A 20,180-nucleotide genomic window follows, 5' to 3' on the forward strand; every position below is an offset into this window, starting at 1 on the left:
GCCCCCGCACGTATGAGAAGCCCCTCACCTCAGTGTGATCACTCTCTGGGTGGGTCCCTCAGACCAAAGAGAAAACCCACTATTCCCCATCGTGGAGGCCATCCCCCACTCCTCTCAGACCCTGGTTTCTGATTGAAACACACAAAAGCATCGTTGGGCAAAGAGATGGTGGCATTGCACTCATGGGAAATCAGGACTCGGGGCTGCTCTTTCTCCCTGCTCCCCCTACTGCCAGGCTCATCTCTACAGATGGCAGATCCACATGGCACTTCAGTTAGCGAACTTCTTTGGGTGAGATTGTGGACAAGCCTCATAAATGCTGAAGCAAGAAAAACCTCAATTCCAAGGAAAACAACCGGTCATGAAACCCCGGTTTTTATTCCAAAGGAAGCAAGTCCAGCTTTCCCCTCCAAGTCGTTTCGAGGTCAGCCCTAGTTCAAGGCAAAGACCAGATCAACCCTAGCGCAGGGAACAGTGAATTGAAACAAAGCGGGAAATGGTTGGCACTAACCTGGTGAGAAAAAAGGGGGGATCTGGCTCCCTCTGGTGGTCACCATGCGCCACGCACTCATCCGACTGGCCTGCTCCATTCCCACCTGCCGTCATCCCTGAGGTCACCAGTGTATCCTTCAGTGGGTGCATAAATAAACATAGTGTGGTCATCCAAATAGTGAAATAAATAAATAGAGAGAGAGAGAGAGAATCTATCGAGACAGTAAAAAGATCAAGGGTTGCTGGGGAAGGATGAATAGGCAGAGCACAGCAGAGTTTTAAGACACTGAAACTATTCTGTACCATAGTAATGGATACGGGACATTATGCCTTTGGTAAAACCCATAGACTGTACAGCACCAAGCGTGAACCCTAATGTAAACTGTGGACTTCAGTTAGTAATAATGTATCAATATTGCTTTATTGGTTGTAACAATTTTCCCCACTAATGCAAGGTCTTAGTAATAGGGGAAACTAGGGGGTAGGGCGGGGGGGCTGGTCCGTGAGGATCTTCTGTACTGTACATTCATTTTTCTGTAAACCTAAAACTGATGTCGATTTTATTTTTTTTTCTGATGTCTTTAAAAAAAAACAAACTTTGGGGCGCCTGGGTGGCTCAGTTGGTTAAGCGACTGCCTTCGGCTCAGGTCATGATCCTGGAGTCCCTGGATCGAGTCCCGCATCGGGCTCCCTGCTCGGCGGGGAGCCTGCTTCTCCCTCTGACCCTCCTCCCTCTCATGCTCTCTGTATCTCATTCTCTCTGTCTCAAATTAATAAATAAAATCTTTAAAAAAATAAAAAAATAAAAAAAATAAAAAAAAACAAACTTTGAGGCATAACTAATAGAAACACTGATGCAAAAAGACAAGTACTGTATGAAACCAGTTATATGAGGTCCCTAGAGGAGTCACATGCATAGGACAGAAAGTAGATGGTGGGGGGTAGGGGCTGGGGAAATGGGGAGTTAGTGTTTAGTGGGTACAGGTTTCAGTTTGTGGGAAGATGCAGAGGTCTGGAGGTCGGATGGTCACGCAACAACATGAACGTTCTTCATGTCGCTGAACTGTATGCTTTGAAATGGCTGAGATGGGGGGCAGGTGGCTCAGTAGGTTAAGCATCTGACTCAATTTTGGCTCGGGGTTGTCAGATTGAGCCCCACGTTGGACTTCATGTGAGGGGTGGAGCCTGCTTAAGGATCTCTCTCTCTCCCTCTGCCCTTCTCCCCCCTCTAAAAAAAAATAAATAAAATGGCTCTGATGGTAAATTTTATGTGATGTTGTATTGTACCACAATTTTTTGAAAACTGCTTTGAGGGGGAAAATAAAAGACCACACAGTTCTTTGAAGACACTATGGGAAGACCCCTTTCAGAAGTTAGTGTAGGAAAAACCTTCCTAACTGTGGCTCTAAAGCTACAGGATTAAATATTGATAAATTCAACCACATCAAAGTAAACTTTTTTGCGTCCAAAGTGCAAAACTAACCAGGAAAAATATTTACAAATCAGTCCTGAGGGAAAGGCCTAGCATGCTAATATGAAGAAGTCTAATCAGTAAGTAAAGATTAGCTACCAAAGAGGAAAAAGGGCAAAGGATGTGATCAGGAACTTCAGAGAAAGCAAAACTAACCCAAATCCTCATATAAAAATGGCTTTTCAACCCATGAAAAGATGCTCAACCTCACTCACAAAAGAAATACAAATTAATGCTGCAATTACAAGCCGTCAATTGGTGAAAACCCAAAATCAGTTTTCCAACCATCAATTTGGTGAAAATTCCCAAAACCTTGATAACGCTCTCCATGGCAGAGGCTGTGGGACGCCTTCCACACAGGTGCACACACCGCTGCCGGGAGGGAACGTGGGCCGACCCCTATGGGCAGCAAATGATAATAATGCCCAAAATGACAAACACACACACAAGTGTGTGGGGGGAAATACACATAACATAGAACTTACCATCTTAACCATTCTTTAAGCATCCAGGTCAGTGGTATATCAAGCACATTCACATTGTGCAGCCATCCCCACCATCTGTCTCAGAACTCTTCATCTTCCCAGACGGAAACTGTCCCCATGAAACACTGACACCTCGTTTCCCCCTTCCCCGGACTCGCTCCCACCATCACACTTCTGACTTTACGATCTTGACTATACTCTAAATACCTCGCACACAGCCTCTGCCCTTTTGTGACTGGCTAATAATCGCTTTGCATGATGTCCTCAAGGCTCATCCGGGTTGTAGCAGGTGTTGATGTCCTTCCTTTTCAAGGCTGAATCCTATTCGATTGTCCCCTTCTCCGCAGATGGACACTCGTGTCGCCTCCATCTTTGGCTATTGCGAATCATGCTGTTGTAAACACAGGTGCGCGCACAGCAGTCTGAGTCCCTGCTTTCAGTTCTTTTGCTTCTATATTCTATACACGGAAGTGGAATTTCTGGATCATGTGGTTATCCTATGCTTCACTTTTCAGGGACCCACCAAAATGTCTCCACAGCAGTTAGACCATTGGACATTCCCACTGGCCCCGCACATGGGCTCCCAATTTCTCCACCCCCTTGCTCACACTTGTTATTTTCCTGGTGTTACTCTTATTCTAGCCACCCTCGCGGGCGTGAATGCACACAGCCTTTAACCCAGCAATTGCACGTTGGGGAATTCACCCCAGCCTCTTCTGAAACTTGCTTCTGTTAGTTCAACACACATCCTGGATACCCTTCCATGCTGGTGCCCATAAATCTTGCTCTCTCGTTACCGACTGCGGTATTGCGTAAGAAGGATGGACCAGGGGGTTAACTATTGTTTCCTTGCGGACACATCTACTGGTTTCGGAGTTTAGACACTGCCACCCTGCACCAAATACACCCTTTATGGAGAGACTCCAAGAAATACAGTCCTCAAAACCTACTTCCAAAAATCCAGCCTTCGCTGGATTCAATTTGGGAAGCACCACTAAAAGATTGGAGTTTGTGGGCTATTTGCTCGCAAACCGTGGTTCCGTGAGCGATCTTGCATAATAATTTGGACTCTAAAGAGTCTCCTCCAAAATAATAGAGCTTTGGTGCCTGGACCCAAATTCCCACCTCATGTTTCTGCCAAGGGGACGTTAAAAAGAAAACCACAGGCCCAAAATGGCGTCACTTAGGTTAAGGCCCCAAGTCAGTAAACCAAGACTTTATATCTAACCTAACTACAGTTCAGCAGCCCCCCCCCCCCCCCCGTGCAGAAATGTCACTTCCAGCCATTTCCTGGCCAGCAGTAGGAAATTTACTGATAGACAACTTCCATTCCCCTTAAAAGGGTGACCTTGACTAAAACAATGGATTCTTTGCTGATATTTTACTTTTTTTCCACTCCCTCTCTACCTGTTTTTTTTTTAAATAACATTTTTAAAAAGATTTATTTATTATTTTGGGGGGATGTGTGTGCAAGTAGGGGGAGGAGCAGAGGGAGAGAATCTTCAAGCAGACTCCCCGCTGAGCAGGGAGCCCAGTGTAGGGCTCGAACTCAGGGCCCTGAGATCATGACCTGAGCCAAAACCAAGAGTCAGGCGCTTAACCGACAGAGGGCAGCCTTCCCCTTTGCCGTAAGTCACTCCTCTAGTAGGAATTCTTCTAGAGAGGACTGTCCTCGGTGTGGAGGGGTGCTGGGAAGGCAGAGGCACCTTCCAAAGCCCCCATCCCCTCCATTTCCCTAAAGTCTTGCCCTGTGGGCTCCACAGAGGAGGTTTTTAAAGGTGGAGAAGGGGGGCACCTGGGTGGCCCAGTCAGATAAGTGTCTGACTCTCCATTTCAGCTCAGGTCATGATCTCAGGGTCCTGGGATTGAACCCTGCCCCGGGCTCCCTGCTCAGCGTGGCTTCTGGTCTTCACTGCGTCACCCGGGGCCCCACCAGAGGCCGGGAACTAGGGCTCTCCAGGGCCTCTCGATCAACAGCCACTCAGACACTTAGAGCATACAAAGATCAATCACTGAACCAGCTTTTTGAAAGAAATCTGATTAACTAATGAACATTACTTACTATATCCTATCCAGTGATGTCCTACCATTGGGGTATCCACCGAACAGCTTACTTGAATAGACTTTTCTTGTTCCATTGAACTTTAACTTCCTGCCTTTGATGTTGTTAAAAACCAAGACTATATTTTTAACAGTCTCCGGTAAAAGTCTAGGAGAATATGTAAACTCAGGGGCATGGGACAATGGGACCTAATTTCTTTTACTAATTTCTGCATTGTTTTAATTTTATACAGTGGGCATATTGCCTTGGGGGAAGAGGAGAGTTCAAACAAAGTTTAGGAGAAAGGATATCAAAGAAATACTTGTACGAAAATGTTCGGAGCAGCACTGTTCACAAGAGCCCAGAGGTGGAAACAACCCAGATGTGCGATCTTTGGATGAGGGAGGAAACAAAACGTGGTAGATCCATACAGTGGAACATTATTCATCCATAAAAAGGAAGGAAATCCTGACCCTTGCTACCACATGGATGAATCTTGAAAACACTAGGCTAGTAAAAGAGGTCGGACAGCAAAAAGTCACACAGTGTACGAGTCCATGTAAATGAAATGTCCAGAATCGGTGAATCCATAGAGACAGAAAGCCGACTGGGGATGGACATGGACCAGATGGCTGGGGGGGAGGGGGGAGGAATGACTGCTTAGTGGGGAGAGCTTTATTTGGGGGTGATAAAAATGTTTTCAAAATAGGTAGGGGTGGTGGTCACACAACAATGTGAATGTTCTTTTGGGGTTTTTTTAAAGATTTTATTTATTTATTTGACAGAGAGAGACACAGCGAGAGAGGGAACACAAGCAGGGGGAGTGGGAGAGGGAGAAGCAGGCTTCCCGCGGAGCAGGGAGCCCGATGCGGGGCTCGATCCCAGGACCCTGGGATCGTGACCTGAGCCGAAGGCAGACGCTTAACGACTGAGCCACCCAGGCGCCCCAACAATGTGAATGTTCTAAATACCACGGCGCTGGACACCTTGAAGTGGTTAATTTGATGCTATGTGCTCTTCACCTCAATGGAAGTCAAATAGACAATTTACAAACGTGAAGCCTTACCAATGCCAACGACCCTAGCATTTTTTCCCCTTATTCAAAGTCAGTCGTGTGAGAGAAAGGGGTTGGGGCTGGACGGCCTGGGACATCTCTGACCACTGCGGTGGCACAAGGAAATTATTTCGGCAGGCCCTCTGTGGCTGCAGGAGATGTTTGCCGTCCCCTGGGGAGCTTCTGGTTCCAGCTGAGTCTCGGGGGGTTCCTGGCTACGTGCCTTGTTCTGGTCCCAGCGGGCCCAGAGACGGCCATCCTCCCAGGTACGGTGCGTAATAACGAATGGCTGTTCTTCGTAACAGCTGCGAGGTGGGGATAAGGACACGGCAGCCTGGCAGGCGGCCTCAGGGAAATCTCAAAAGGGCAAGTCCAGGGCTTCTCCTAGGGATGGCCGCGAGCTCTCCAGAAGCTCCATCTGGTAGGTCATGCATCAGTGACCGCTTACGCGGGATGCTGCTGTCTCCCGAGCTCCAAATAAGGTAACAAAAATGAAAGTATCAGGCTGCTCTGTGAGGCCCCTGGTGACATCATTGATTCAGGCATTGAGCAGAAATCCTTAGATGAGGGGCACCTGGCTGGCTCAGTCGGTAGAGCTTGCACCTCTCGATCTCAGGGTTGTGAGTTTGAGCCCCACGTTGGGTGTAGAGATGACTTAAAAATAAAATCTTCAAAAAAAAAAATCCTTAGGGGTGTCTGGGTGGCTCAGTCTGTTAAGCGTCCGACTCGTGATCTTGGCTCAGGTCTTCATGTCGGGGTCGTGGGTTCAAGCCTGGTGTTGAGCTCCACGCGTGGAGCCTACTTAATTAAAAAAAAAATCCTTAGATGAAAGGCAGAAAGGAAACCTAACGGGGGGGGTGGGGCGGTCGGCCAGCCTGAGACAGCCAGTCTCCCAACGGGATGCCTCCCAACAGGATGCAACAGTGTGCCTTGGACCCACTTGGAAGGGGCTTGCTGGAACCTCTGGAGCAGTGGTTCCCAGACTTGGCTGTTTATTGGCATCACCTGGGGAGATTTACAAACTGTGGTTGCCTGGGACCCAGCCCAGGACAGTGACTTCCCTGGCCTTGATAGGTGATGTTCCCCAGGTGGACCCAACGTGCATCCTGAGTTGAGAGCTGATTTGCAGGAACTACAGGGGTAAAGGAACGGTTGAATGGCACATCCAGCTAACAGATCCCTATGTGGCATCCAGCTCAAGATGGCTAAACCCATTTCTGCCACGGGTTGAAGGTATAGGGGCGAGGAGACTTCTCTAGATGAAAAGGGAGTTAAAACAACCAGATACAACGTGCAGACCTTGTTTGGTTCGAGATTCAAACAGATCCAAATTTAAGAAGACCTGTTGAGACTATCCGAGAAATATGATCATGGACTGGCTTCAGATGGTTCCAGAGAATTACTGCGGATTTTGTTCGGCATGACAATCATGTTGTCACTCTGAAAAATGTACATGTAATTATAGGGGTGAGTTGATGTGATGTCTGGTATTTGCTTTAAAATACTCTAGCAGGGGCGCCTGGGTGGCTCAGTCAGTGAAGTGTCTTCCTACGGCTCAGGTCATGATCCCGGGGTCCTGGGGTCGAGCCTGCTCAGCGGGGAGCCTGCTTCTCCCTCTGCCTGCCGCTCCCCCTGCTCCCCTTGCTCATGCTCTCTCTCTATCTAAAATAAATAAAATCTAAAAAAAAAACAAAACATGGCAAAGTCTTAACTGTTGAGTTGGGTGATGAGTGTGTGTGGCGCTTCAAACATACTTGTGTGTTTGGAATTTTTCAGGCAAAAGAGTTTTAGGGCTTTGTTAGCTGTTCCCAAACCTTACTGTCCTATTGGTGCTGCTTCCCAGGGAGGAAATGTGACCGAATTTGGAGGAGGGTGACTGGCTGAGAGTTTTTAAGAAGTCAGATGCACCTTCGTGCCCTTCCCCCTGTGGCTCTGAGCATCACGGCAGGAAGAACTTGTGGCGTCAGGGTGGAGCACGTCTGGAAAAGCCCACCGTGCACACACAGGTGATTACAGCTGAGCTTGCTGCAAGGTCTGGACTGAAGTTGGGAGGCCCCTGGAGCACAGAATTTAAGGAGGCACCTCCCTCTCAGGGGCAGACCCTGCACTTGCCGGACCTGGGCCATAGGCACCTCACTTGCCACACCCTAACCCAGGTCCTACTGCGTAGGATGCCTCAGTACAATTCCCAGAAAACTAGGGAACTGGACAGGCTCCCAAGGCAAACCAGGTGACCCTGCCCATCCCCCACCCTCCGCGAAGCCTCAGGGGAGACGACCAGGCCTCCTGCTAACAAGGTCGGTGCACGTGCGAGGGATGGATGTTGTCCCGCCCTGCAGCCCCGACTTCGGCCACGACCTACCTGCCATCTCTCTAAAGAGCAGTGTGTCCTCTAAAGAAGGGATGTGTGCTGACCGCATTTACCTCCACCACTGCTTCTCAGAACAAAAGCAAGTGGCCGCCAGCCATTCCCACTGGGGTGACGCCTGGAGCTGGCTCCTGAGCCAAATCTCTGGTGCCCTCTGCTGGACGCTCTGATTACAACAGCCTGCTCCGAGGACTTCGAGCCAACCCCAGGACTGGCTGGGAAAGCTGAAATAATTAAAGCTCATTAAGAATACATTTTAAGAAAAACGGAGAACTGGAAAATGTTCATACTGTATTCAAGTGTCTTTGGGCTCTGAGAGACAAGTTCCAGGCTCTGTCCATCCTCCGTTTACTGAGCACTCCCCATGGGTAGCCCTGGGCCAGTTCCATCCATGCCGGCTGGGCTCTGGGCAAGGCTGGGGCGCAGCAACCCCTCCAGGGTAACGCGGAAGGCTGCGGCATGGATTCAGAGCCATGATCTCACCCAGGCAGACACACCGTGGAATGCAAATGCATGCTGGGTACCAAGTGCTTTCTTGTGGTTTTGATTTTCCTAACAACCCTGGGCAGAAGCATTCCCATTTACAGATAAGGAACTTGAGGTCTGAAGTCATTCCACTTGTCCTAGGTCAGTCACAAGTGTGAAAGGTGAGATTCAAACCCTACATTTTAAAAAATATTTTATTTATTTATTTGAGAGGGAGCGAGAGTGGTGATCACAGAAGGAGAAGCAGAAGCTGACTCCCCACTTAGCGTGGAGCCCGAAGTGGGGCTCATCCCAGGATCCTGAGATCTTGACCTGAGGCGAAGGCAGATGCTCAACCGACTGAGACACCCAGGCGCCCCCAAGCCCTACTTTTTAAAAAAAATATACAATATCATAAACTGTAGTCACCATGCTATATATTACACCCCCATGACTTATTCATTTTATAATAACTCAAAGTTTGTACCTTTTGACCCCTTCACCCATTTTGCCCACCCCGCCCCCATCCTCTGGCAGTCACCAATCTCTTCTCTGTATCTGCGAGCTCATGTTTTGGTCTTTTTCTTTGTTGTTCTGGCTTTTTTTAGATTCCACATATAAATGAGATCATTTGGCATTTGTCTTTGTTTCACTTCACTGAGCATAATGCCCTCAAGGACCATCCATGTTGACACAAATGGCAAGATTTCCTTCTTTTTTTATGGCTCAGTAATAAAATTTATCATACACACACACACACACACACACACACACACACTGCATTTTCTTTATCCATTCATCCACTGATGTTTCCATATCTTGGCTATTGTAAATACTGCTGCAGTGAACATAGGGGTGCATATATCTTTTTGAGTTAATGTTTTTTACAGATAAATATCCAGGAGCAGAATTGCTGGATCATACAGTTTTTTTTTAAACCTTTTTTTTTTTTTTAAGATTTTATTTATTTATTCATGAGAGACAGAGAGAGAGAGAAGCAGAGGCAGAGGGAGAAGCAGGCTCCCCGCAGAGCAGGGAGCCCGATGCGGGACTTGATCCCAGGACCCTGGGATCATGACCTGAGCCGAAGGCAGACGCTTAACCGACTGAGCCACCCAGGCGTCCCCATACAGTTTTTTTTTTAAGATCTATTTATTTCAGAGAGAGAGAAAGAGCATGAGGGGGAGCGGGGGGGCCACAGAGGGAAAGGGAGACAAGCAGACACCCTGCTGAGCAGGGAGCCGGATCCGGGGCTCCCATCCCAGGATCCTGAGATCATGATCTGAGCCAAAATCAAGAGTCAGAGGCTTAAGCGACTGAGCCATCCAGGCATCCCTGGATATTCGTTAGTTCTATTTTTAATTTGTTGAGGAACCTCCATACTGTTTTCCACAGTGGCTGCACTAATTTACAATCCCAGCAGTGCGTGAGGGTTCCCTCTTCTCCACGTCCTGGCCAACACTTGTTCTTTTTTGTCTTTTTGAGACGAGCCATTCTCACAGGTGTGAGGTGACACCTCATTATGGTTTGGATTTGCATTTCCCTGACGATTAGTGATGATGAGCATCTTTTCATGTACCTGTTGGCCATCTGTATGTCTTATTTGGAAAAAAGTATATTCAGGTCCTCTGCCCATTTTTTAATCAGATTTTTTTTTGTGATTGAATTTTATGAGTTCTTTATATATTTTGGATATTAACTGCTTATCAGATATATGATTTAGAAATATTTTCTACCGTTTGGTAAGTTGTCTTTTCATTTTGTTGATGCTTTGCTTTGCTGTGTAGCTTTTTAGTTTGCTGTCATTACATTTATTTATTTTTTGCTTTTGTTGCCTGTGTTCTTGGTGCCAAATCCAAAAAAATCATCACCAAGACTGATGTCCAGGAACTTACTGCTTGTTTTCCTCTAGGAGTTTTATGGTTTCAGGTCTTACGTTCTTTTTTTTAAAGATATTTATTTATTTATTTATTTATTTATTTAATTTGACAGAGAGATACACAGCGAGAGAGGGAACACAAGCAGGGGGAATGGGAGAGGGAGAAGCAGGCTTCCCGCTGAGCAGGGAGCCCGATGCGGGGCTCGATGCCAGGACCCTGGGATCATGACCTGAGCCAAAGGCAGACGCTTAACCGACTGAGCCACCCAGGCGCCCCAGGTCTTAGGTTCTTTAACCCATTTTGGGTTACTTCTTGTGTGTGGTGCAAGATAGTGACCCAGTTGCATTCTTTTGAATGTGGTTGTCCAGTTTTCCCAACACCATTTATTGAAGAGACTGTCCTCTACCCACTGTATGTTCTTGGCTCCTTTGTTGTAAATTAATTAACCATATTGCATAGGTTTATTTCTGGGCTCTCTGTTCTGTTCCATTGATCTGCATGTCTGTTTGATACTGGTATCATACTGTTTTGAATACTGTACCTTGTAATACATTTTCTGAGGAAGCGTGATGCCTCCGGCTTTGTTCTTTCTTGAGATTGCTTTGACTATGTAAGGGCTTCTGTGGTTCCCTACAAATTTTAGGATTTATTTTTTTCTATTTCTGTGAAGTGCCATTGGAATTTTGGTAGAGTTGTAGATTGTTTGGGGTAGTATGAACATTTTAACAATATTCTTCCCATCCATGAGCACTAAATATCTTTGCATTTATGTGTCTTCAATTTTTTTTTTCATCAATGTCTTGTAGTTTTCAGTGTACAGGTCTTTCAGCTTCTTGGTTAAAATTATTTCTAAGTGGTGTTTTTGATGCAATTGCCTGTGTATACCCCAACACCCAGTCCCCTTCTCTGATCTGACAGTTCCAGTTCATGAGCTTTACAACAACTCAGGAGGCAAGAGGTACTGGAGAGGGGAGCAAAAACATGGTAGGACTCCTCTGGGAAAGGCTGACCTTCCAACCAAAGACAAAGCCATGCAGACTTTAGGCCTACACTAAGCCCCCAAATCCCTAGGAACACTGATTTGTCGTTTATTGCCAACTACTCCTCTGAGCTTCACACCTACAGGGGGTCTGCATGGGACACACCCTGGCTGAATGTCAGAAGTGGCATTTAATAACCAACTCAGGCAGTGAGGCCATGCAGCTCTCTCTCAATACTTCCGATCACAGTGAGGGGTGCCTGGGTGGCTCAGTCGTTGGGCGTCTGCGTTCAGCTCGGGTCATGATCTCGGGGTCCTGGGATCGAGCCCCGCATCAGGCTCCCTGCTCCACAGGAAGCCTGCTTCTCCCTCTCCCACTCCCCCTGCTTGTGTTCCCTCTCTCACTGTGTCTCCCTCTGTCAAATAAATAAATAAAATCTTTAAAAAAAAAATACTTCTGATCACAGTGAGAAACAAGTCTCACTTGATGCCAGTGTGTCTTAAACCTTTCCCTCAGGTTGGTTAATATTGCTTTCTTGAACAGAAACATCAGGCTTTAGGCCAAGTCTTTAGGGTAACACTGTAAGATTATAATTTAGTATCATTTGCCTTTTGTTTTCATTACATTTCTTTTTATATTCACTTATTTCGGTATTCAATTTTTATTCATGGTTAATGATAGCAGCATTTAATAATGTCTGGCAGAATGTTATTAGGATCAAATATAGGAGCCTGAGTTTGAGGATTAACGCACGGGGTTGGGAGTTACAGTTTGAATCATGGCTCTGCCATAGCCTTGGAAAAATCAACTTTTTGAACATCAGTTTTTCCATTGTAAAATGAAGATTTTGACTTACAAGATGCTCCTGTCCCCAAAATAAGGATATAAAAATCACCATGTGTCCAGCATACCCCTAGTATGAATGGAAGGTCTAAGTATCAAAACTGAATGGCAAAACACATGAACTCAAACATCACAACAAAAATGGTTGTTTCATGGGTTTTTTAAATTTCTATTTTTGCTTTTTGCTTTTTTTTTTAGTAATCTCTATACCCAACATGGGCCTTGAACTCATGACCCCAATATCAAGAGTCACATGCTCTTCCGACTGAGCCAGCCAGGCAACCCCTCATGTCCTGGTTTCATTAACTAGCCACAGGCCACCTAGGTAACAGAGGTAATCTCATTCCTGTTTTTAAAGTAGGATTATCACAACCTAAGTACCAGCTTTGTATACTAACCACCTATTCCATTCCATAGGATTCTGGGTTTCCAGGGTTACTGAAATATAAACAGAATCTATGATTCCATAGATAATTCCAGATCAAAAAATCCTTTTCCCTTCCAAATCACTTTAACATCACTGTCATATGTAGGGCAAAAAGGCTGTTTTTGCAAAAATATTCCCTGTAAAATCTGTAGTCATACCCTTGGCAATCTCCTGGTTTGGTATGGTTTATTGTAAAACATTACTATTTGGGGTAAGTTGGGTGAAGGGTACAGAGAATGCCTTTGTTCTATTTTTTCCACTTTCCTCTGAAACTTTTTTTTTTTTTAAAAGATTCTGTTCATTTATTTGAGAGGGTGAGAGAGAGGGCACAGGAGCATGGGCAGAGGGAGAGGGAGAAGCAGACCCCCACAGAGCAGGGAGCCGGATGCAGGGCTCCATCCCAAGACCCTGGGATCATGACCTGAGCAGAAGGCAGACGCCTCACCGACTAAGCCACCCAGGTACCCCTGGAACTATTTTTTAACTTTATTTCAAAATAACTAAAAATGCTACTCATGAAAATGAAAGAGGATAAACTTTTCAGCTCCAAATTTAAAATGAATATCTGAATGGTCTTAGAAGAGCTTTGGAGTCACCTGACAAACGTGATTAACCTTCGTCTAAAGACTATGAGGCTCAAAGAAAAAGGCTTATGTGTGTATGTTATGTAAGGCTCATTACTCACTCTGGCAGTGATAAACATTACGTGGTCTTGTCGCTTTTGCTCTCCCCCAACTCCTAGACGAACCAAGACCTAAACCTAGACCTAAGCCAAGCTAATTCTGAATTGGCTTCAGCTACCAAGGAACGAGAGGAGAGGGAGAGTGGCCAAAAAGCCTGTGAAAACCCAGGGAAAGAACACTCTGCACATAATTTATTTAAGTCACTCTGCACCTGAGGCTCGCTCGCACCCGCTGCGCCATCCCGGGCAGGCGGTCCGCCAGGGCTCGGGGCCCGAGCCCGACCCAAGCCTGGGTCTCATCTGGGGACTTCCGACCGCACCAGGGAGTCGGCCTCGCTCAGGGCGAGTTTGTCCTTCTTCTCCTTCTGCAAGACCTGCTCCTCCCACAGCGCCTGGTCCACCTGATCGTCCGTGAGCACGACAGGCTTGTACTTCTCATCAAAGAGCCGCTCGTTGGTCTCGGAAAGCAGCTGATGCGGCCCGACGACGCGCAGATGGGCCGGCAGGTGTTGGAACTCGTCGTCGTTGATGTCGCAGTCGCGCATCCGGGCCGCCAGCACCCACCAGCGGCCCACGAAGCCCACGTCCAGGATCCGGCCGGGGAAGTCGACCCAGCGGGGCTGCAGGTAGCGGCAGCGGGCCTGGTAGAGGCTGGCCTCGGCGTCGACGGGCGCCTCGTACACGAGCGCGCAGAGGCCCAGGTTCGCGTGGCGGAGACGGCCGCGCCCCCGCAGCCACAGCAGCCGCTGCACGTAGTCCTCGGAGGCGCGGCTCCGCGTGGCCGGGGCCAGCAGCAGGAGGGTTCCCGACGCGTCGAGCAGCGCCTCCTCGAAGGCCGCCTCGCTCGGCGCCAGCGCGCAGCAGGCCGCCGCGCCGCCCAGCAGTCCCGTGTACACGGCCGCCCGCCAGGGCCGAGCCCGCGCCGCCGCCGCCGCGTCCCCGCAGGCCTCGGCGTAGTCTCGGAGCAGCACGCGGGCCCAGGAACCTGAGGGGAGAGAAGCAGAACGAACAGGTGAGAGCAGGCCGCTGCGGCCACCCCCCGCCCCCTCCCGCCGCTACTCACCCAACCGCGTCCACACGCCCGGCCTCGCGGCCGCTGGGACACCAGACTCTTCACGGTTTCGGGACCAAAATCTCTTCAGAGCGGCCGTCGCCATTCTCTTCCGGCTTGGCGTCCCTTTTCCGAAGAGAAACGCCGGGTATGCGAAGAAAAAGGCCCGGGGCCTTCATGCGCAAGCGGCAACAGTGCCGGAAGTGGCTTCCCATCGGAAGAGGATCGAAAACGGACCGGTGCCGGATGTTGCTGTCCGTTCTGAGCGGGGTCGGCTGTGGCGGGGAGGCGGGCCGCGCAGGCGCAGAGGCCCTGGGCCACGCCGGCTGAGGAGCCTCAGGTGAGGGGGGCGGGGTGCATCTGTGGGGCTGGGGCTGGGGCTGGGGCGGGGGCGGCGAGCTCACCCCCGGCTCGGTGCCGGTGGTGTGCATTCAGCTCGAGAAGAAAGCCAGGCGGGGCTCGGGGCTGAGGGAGAGGCCTCGGGAGGGGCACCGAGTAGGGTTGGGGGCGGGCGTTATTGGCCTCTGTCCTCAGAGCGGGATGCGGTGACGCCCCTGAGCGACCATGGCGGCGGCCGACGAGCTGGCCTTCCACGGTGAGTGCGGCGGCGACGCGGCCCGAGCTCCTCCTGCCTCCGCCGGGCGGAACCTCCCGCCCAGGTTCCTGCTGACCGCCAGCCTGAATCCCGGTCAGCTATGAGCACTAACCCCGACCCAGGCACGGTACCCACCTCGGACTCGAACCCCGCGCCCAGCCTGAGCTCCTATCTCCGAGTAGAGCCTCTGTCCCAGACCTGACCCCATCCCAGAACCAGCCTTAAATCGCAGGCCCTTGCAGGGAGTGGGGGAGCACACCTTGCAACTGCTCAGAATTTAGGAAGCTGGGCCCTTCAGTGGCCCCAGTTGGAGTCTTGGCCCCCACATGAGGCGTGGGTGAAACCACATTGTCCTGACTGCCCAAACATGCGTGTGTCCCATATTCCTTCTCGATAGAGTTCGAGGAAGCTTCTAATCTGGTGGCCGAGACCCCAGATGCGGCCACGGCCAGTGGAAGCGATCAGCTGACCCCGCAGGGGCACGTGGCAGTGGTGGTGGACTCGGGTGGCAGCTATGGGGCTGAGGAGGAGGCCGAGGAGAGTGACAGGACAGCGGTGAGTCCGCGGTGGCCCTGCCTGCCCCCAGCCCTGCGCCCACCCTCTGCCCAGGCTGTAAGGGCAGCCACCGAAAGCCCATGTTGTGCAGCTTCTGCAGGAGGAGAAGCAGCAGCCGGGATTCTGGACCTTTGGCTACTATCAGAGTTTCTTTGATGTGGACACATCCCAGGTCAGGCCCGGGAAGCTGGTGGGAAAGGGTTTGCAGTCACATGGGGCTCCAGCCACTATCACTGAGCCCCTCCTGGGCACCGGAGTGCTAGTGCTATCCGGGGGGACACAAGTTCCCACGCAGGCTGGTCAGACTAACTGTGGTGCGCAGTCAGGACTGTGGTGCAACCGGGGCTCGTGGGAACACAGACACACGTGCTCAGGCAGGTGAGAGAAGGGCCTCCTGGAGGAGGTGAGGAGTGTGCCGAGATGGAAAGGAGAAGGAAGCCTCAGCTGGGCAGAGTGAAGGGAAGCACGTGTTACAGGCACAGGGAACAGCAGATGCGGAGGGCTGAAGGTGAGAACTGTCACAGGAACTACCTGTCATTTGATCTGGTTGGAGAGGGTGAGGTGGGGGACAGGCGGGCAGAAGCCAGACCACAAAGGCCTCGTATGCTGTGCTAAGGAGTTTGGGTTTTATCCTGAGGGTGCTGGGAAGCCATAGACGGGTTTAGAGCCGGAGAAGGATGAGTGGAATTAGCGGATGTGGTAAAGGACTGTGGAGCAGAGGCCCCAGGCCAGGGAGGGAAATAATAAACCTGGGGCGCAGAACGGGACATAGTGGAGAGAGATGTAGGCAGGAGGATGCCAAGGACTTGCCTGTCCCCCACCTCATAGTCCAGACATGTCACAGCATGACAGGCTGTTCAGGGCAGCCAAGCCAAGAGAAGGGAGAAGCAAAGAGAAAGATGACCGGCCCGAAAGAGTCCTTCAGAGTGGCAGCACACTGGGGTATTGAGACTGGCCAGGGGAAGGGGCTCCAGCCCATCAAGAACCTAGAGGGAACATCTGAGCCCTTGTAGGCAGAGGAGATGGGAGGTCAGCAAGGAAGAAGCCTCTAAGGGAAGGGCAGGAGGTTGGCCCTTTCCTCTGTGGGGGCTAAGGGGCCCCGTGCAGGCTTCCATTCTGGGCCCCACCTTGTCTCCAGGTCCTGGACCGAATCCGAGGCTCACTGCTGCCCCGGCCTGGCCACAACTTTGTGCGGCACCATCTGCGGAATCGGCCGGACCTGTATGGTGAGTGGTGGTGTGCATTCAGCTCAAGAATTCACTTAGCACATGTGGACCCAGTGCCGGTCTGTGGATTCCAGCTGAGAAGAAAGCAGGGGCACTCCCAGAGAGTGAGAAACGCACATTCTGTCTGGGGAGACAGTTACATAAAAGGCTGCTGAGGGCCACAGGGCTCAGAAGAAAAGCAAACAGCTTAGAGGATGTGAGTTGCCACTTTGCATGGGTTGGACAAGGAAGGTCCCCGTGAGGATGAGAGAATAGGCCTTTTGGTGGTGTGGATGGCGGTGAGGAGACCTAGGGGAAGAACATTCCAGAAGGGGGCACAGGTCCAGTGGTGGGGCAGTATTGTCATTGGAGTAGTGAGCTGCACGAGGTCACAGAGGTGACAGGAGAGACTGCGCCGGCCTTGTAGGCCTCAGTGAGAAGGACTCTTAGTTAAGGGCTCTGAGGCTTCCTCTGGCAGGTGTGGGATGGTGGGGCCCAGCCCCAGGTGGGGAGCAGCGGTTGGACTGTGGACTAGGTCTCAGAGGTGGAGCTGACAGGATTTCCTGACCCGTCAGAGGTGGGGTGGGAGGAGAGAGGCGAGGGTGGCTCCGGGGTTTTCATTGGGACTGCGAGAAGGATGGAACTGTCATTTATTGACTGGAAAAGGCTGGGCGGGTTTGAGGGGAGAGCACGAGGGTGGAGTTGGAGAGGCCTAGCTGTGCACGTGGAAATGTTGACTATAAGCTTGTGGTTCAGGGCACAAACCGGATTTGAGATACTTGGGAGACATCAGGCTAGAGGTGACATAAAGTCCTGATGCTGGACAAGATCGTGGGGGCTGAACAGATGAAGAGGATAGCTAAGGATTGTGCCCTACAGCATTCTCGTTACTAAAGGGTCAGGGAGTCACAGAGCTTGAGGAATTGCCAGGGAGGTGACGTGGCAGAAGCTAGGAGCATGAAGTCCTAGAAAGCATAGGGAGAGTGTTTCCAGGAGAGAGCGATCAGCTACAGCAAAGGCTATCGAAAGGTCAGGAAAGCTGAGGGACTGAGAGCCAGCGCTGGATTCAGCCACCCCAGGTCATCACTGGCGATGTGGGGAAGGGTAAGGTGGGGGGTGGAGGTAGCTTGGAGCTTAGAAAGAGGCTTGGGGCCCAGCACGGTTGGGATGGGACAGGTCATCTGTCCTGGGCGCCCTGGCTTCCTCACCACGCCCTGCCTACAGGCCCCTTCTGGATCTGTGCCACGCTGGCTTTCGTCTTGGCCGTCACTGGCAACCTGACCCTGGTGCTGGCCCAGAGGAGAGACCCCTCCATCCACTACAGCCCCCAGTTCCACAAGGGTAAGTGAAGTGGGCAAGGCCCCGGCCCTGCCCGAGCTGGGAGTGCCGCAGAGCCCCGGGGGTGACGGCCCGCCTCGCCCCCCGCCCCACAGTGACCGTGGCCGGCGTCACCATCTACTGCTACGTTTGGCTGGTGCCGCTGGCGCTGTGGGGCTTCCTGCGGTGGCGGAAGGGGGTCCGGGAGCGCATGGGGCCTTACACCTTCCTGGAGACTGTGTGCGTCTATGGCTACTCCCTCTTCGTCTTCATCCCCACCGTGGTGAGTGTGGCCCCGGGCGGGGGCGGGGCGGGGGGCGACAGGTGCCACGCGGAGGGCCTGGTAGCCAGCTGCCCGTGTTGCCCCCAGGTCCTGTGGCTCATCCCCGTCCCGTGGCTGCAGTGGCTCTTTGGGGCCCTGGCCCTGGCCCTGTCGGCTGCTACCCTGGTGTTCACCCTCTGGCCGGTCGTCCGAGAGGACACCAGGTTGGTGGCCGCGGTGCTGCTCTCGACTGTCGTGCTGCTCCATGCCCTCCTGGCAGTGGGCTGCAAGGTACCAGCGGTCAGGGCTAGGCCTCGGGGTTGGGGGGGGGTGTCACTGACCCCCACCAACACTGACCCCAAGGGCTTTGGTTCAGTTTTACTTCTTCCGGCCGCTGCCTCTGGAGCACCTGGCACCTCCGCTCCAGGCCTCGTCTCTGCCCCCAAAGCTGCTGCTGCCGCCCACCCCAAGGGCCAAGGCAACCTAGGAAGGCCCGAGCCCGCAGGTGAGGGGGCTGCTCCTGCCTTTCCTCCCCGAGGCGAGGAGCCACAGGGCCGCTCCCAGGAGTCTCTCTCTTTCAGGCCCACCATGAGGGGACACCTCGGCCTGCCCTGCCCCTCAGATGATGGCTGAAGGCTCCCCTGACACCTCGAGACCACTCTGCTACTTTCCAGACTTTTCTTACAAAGCAAACACTTTTATTTTCTATGCAAAGATGATTCCGAGAATTTATATAAAGGTGGGAAAGGGGCAGCTGAGCAGGGAGCCTCCGCGGTGGCTGTCGCCGCCCCCCCCCCCCCCCCCGGCCCCCTGCCAGGCCTTCTGCTTTCCCTGATGGGACGGTCGGGAGAGCAGAGGGGGTCACCCCAGCCTCAACTGGGCCTGCTCCTCCTGGGTGCCCACGGAGCAGGTCCTGGGGCCTAGCTTGAGCTCCACCACATCCATGTTCAGAGGTGTTAGAAAATGGGGGGCAGGGGGAGAAGTAGAAGAACATTGCCTCTGCTGAAACATACATTTCCTTGTTTATTTGTTTTGGGGGGGGCGGAGGTCCCTGCAAGGCCCCTTCCCAGGCTGGGGAGGGACCAAAATGCCATCATAGTAATAGGGACTGGAGCGTCTACAAATGTTGAGGGAAATACACAGGCCTAATGTGAGCTACAAGGAGAAAGGACGCCTTCCACGATGGATCCTTGAGGTTTCTCATGTCTGCCCCAAGCGGCTGACAGTGACCCTTCCCTCCAGGCCTGGGGCCCGCGGGGCCACTTGTTCTAACTCTTGGCAGGGGTGGGGGAGGGGACCTGCAGGGGCTCAGGGACAGGACAGCAGCAAGAGGCAGGGGCCGAGGACGGAGGGCCTTCCCGACAGCCGGGGTGGGTTGTACATTCAAGTGTGAGGTGAACCCTTTGGTGGGAGGGGGCCTCGGGTCTCCAGAGGCCTGGCCCCACCCCTGTCCTGAAGACTCGGCAGGGCTGCCCCTCACCACTGAGCCTCTGAGTGGGGGGAGAGGGGCTGCTGGCTCGGCCCGGCCGGCCTGGTTTTCTCAGAGGGTCTGTGGATTGACACTGGTTCTTCTCGTAAAAAAATAAAATTAAAAAAAGCAGCATGTCACGCCCATTGTGACCAAGGCCTGGTAGTTGAAGGGAAGGCCCCGCCCAGTCAGGACTGCCTTCCCCACTGGAGACAGGCGGGGGAGGGGGGCAGGCGCCAAGGGACCAGGTGGGGTGGTAGCTACTCCCCCCACCCCGCCCCTCCCCGCCGGGCCTGCAGCGGTCAGGCCTGGACACGCCTGTTACAGAAGATGTCAAACCCAGGTCAGGGGGGAGGGCAGGAGGGGAAAACGGCTCCCACGACAGGATCTTGTGTAAAATCTGGCAGCGACACGCGCTCAGGGCCAAGATGCGGGTGGGCGGTGGAGTGGGGGCGGCGGCGGCAATGTTGTGTAAAAAAGTGTCCAAGTCCCCATAGCAAACAGGGGCGTGACGGGGTGTTTGGGCCCCTCCGGCGGGG

At 51.9% G+C, this 20,180-nt stretch overlaps 2 protein-coding genes across 4 annotated transcripts; one reads left to right on the top strand and one right to left on the bottom strand.

Annotated features, from left to right (window-relative positions):
- Positions 1–12,941: 12,941 nt before the first annotated feature.
- Positions 12,942–14,386, bottom strand: TIMM29 (translocase of inner mitochondrial membrane 29). The gene is made up of 2 exons (XM_021705055.2): positions 14,252–14,386; positions 12,942–14,173 (listed from the first exon to the last, which is right to left on the bottom strand). Exons 1-2 carry the CDS (start codon positions 14,343–14,345, stop codon positions 13,485–13,487), a joined length of 783 nt encoding a protein of 260 aa, XP_021560730.1. The 5' UTR covers positions 14,346–14,386; the 3' UTR covers positions 12,942–13,484.
- An 84-nt stretch (positions 14,387–14,470) lies between these two features.
- Positions 14,471–20,161, top strand: YIPF2 (Yip1 domain family member 2). 3 transcript variants are annotated; one of them, XM_021705052.2, is made up of 10 exons: positions 14,471–14,579; positions 14,774–14,834; positions 15,232–15,389; positions 15,481–15,561; positions 16,528–16,615; positions 17,819–17,935; positions 18,028–18,194; positions 18,282–18,464; positions 18,550–18,678; positions 18,755–20,161. In XM_021705052.2, the coding sequence occupies exons 2-9, from the start codon at positions 14,804–14,806 to the stop codon at positions 18,658–18,660; spliced, it is 936 nt and encodes a 311-aa protein (XP_021560727.1). In that variant the 5' UTR covers positions 14,471–14,579; positions 14,774–14,803; the 3' UTR covers positions 18,661–18,678; positions 18,755–20,161. The 3 variants fall into 3 exon arrangements, with proteins under 3 accessions (XP_021560727.1, XP_021560729.1, XP_021560728.1); XM_021705054.2 differs by lacking the exon at positions 18,028–18,194; XM_021705053.2 differs by lacking the exons at positions 14,471–14,579; positions 14,774–14,834 and adding an exon at positions 14,899–14,956.
- Positions 20,162–20,180: the final 19 nt, after the last annotated feature.

The sequence above is a fragment of the Neomonachus schauinslandi genome, chromosome 1, assembly GCF_002201575.2.
Source record: "Neomonachus schauinslandi chromosome 1, ASM220157v2, whole genome shotgun sequence".
NCBI classification, from domain to species: domain Eukaryota; kingdom Metazoa; phylum Chordata; class Mammalia; order Carnivora; family Phocidae; genus Neomonachus; species Neomonachus schauinslandi.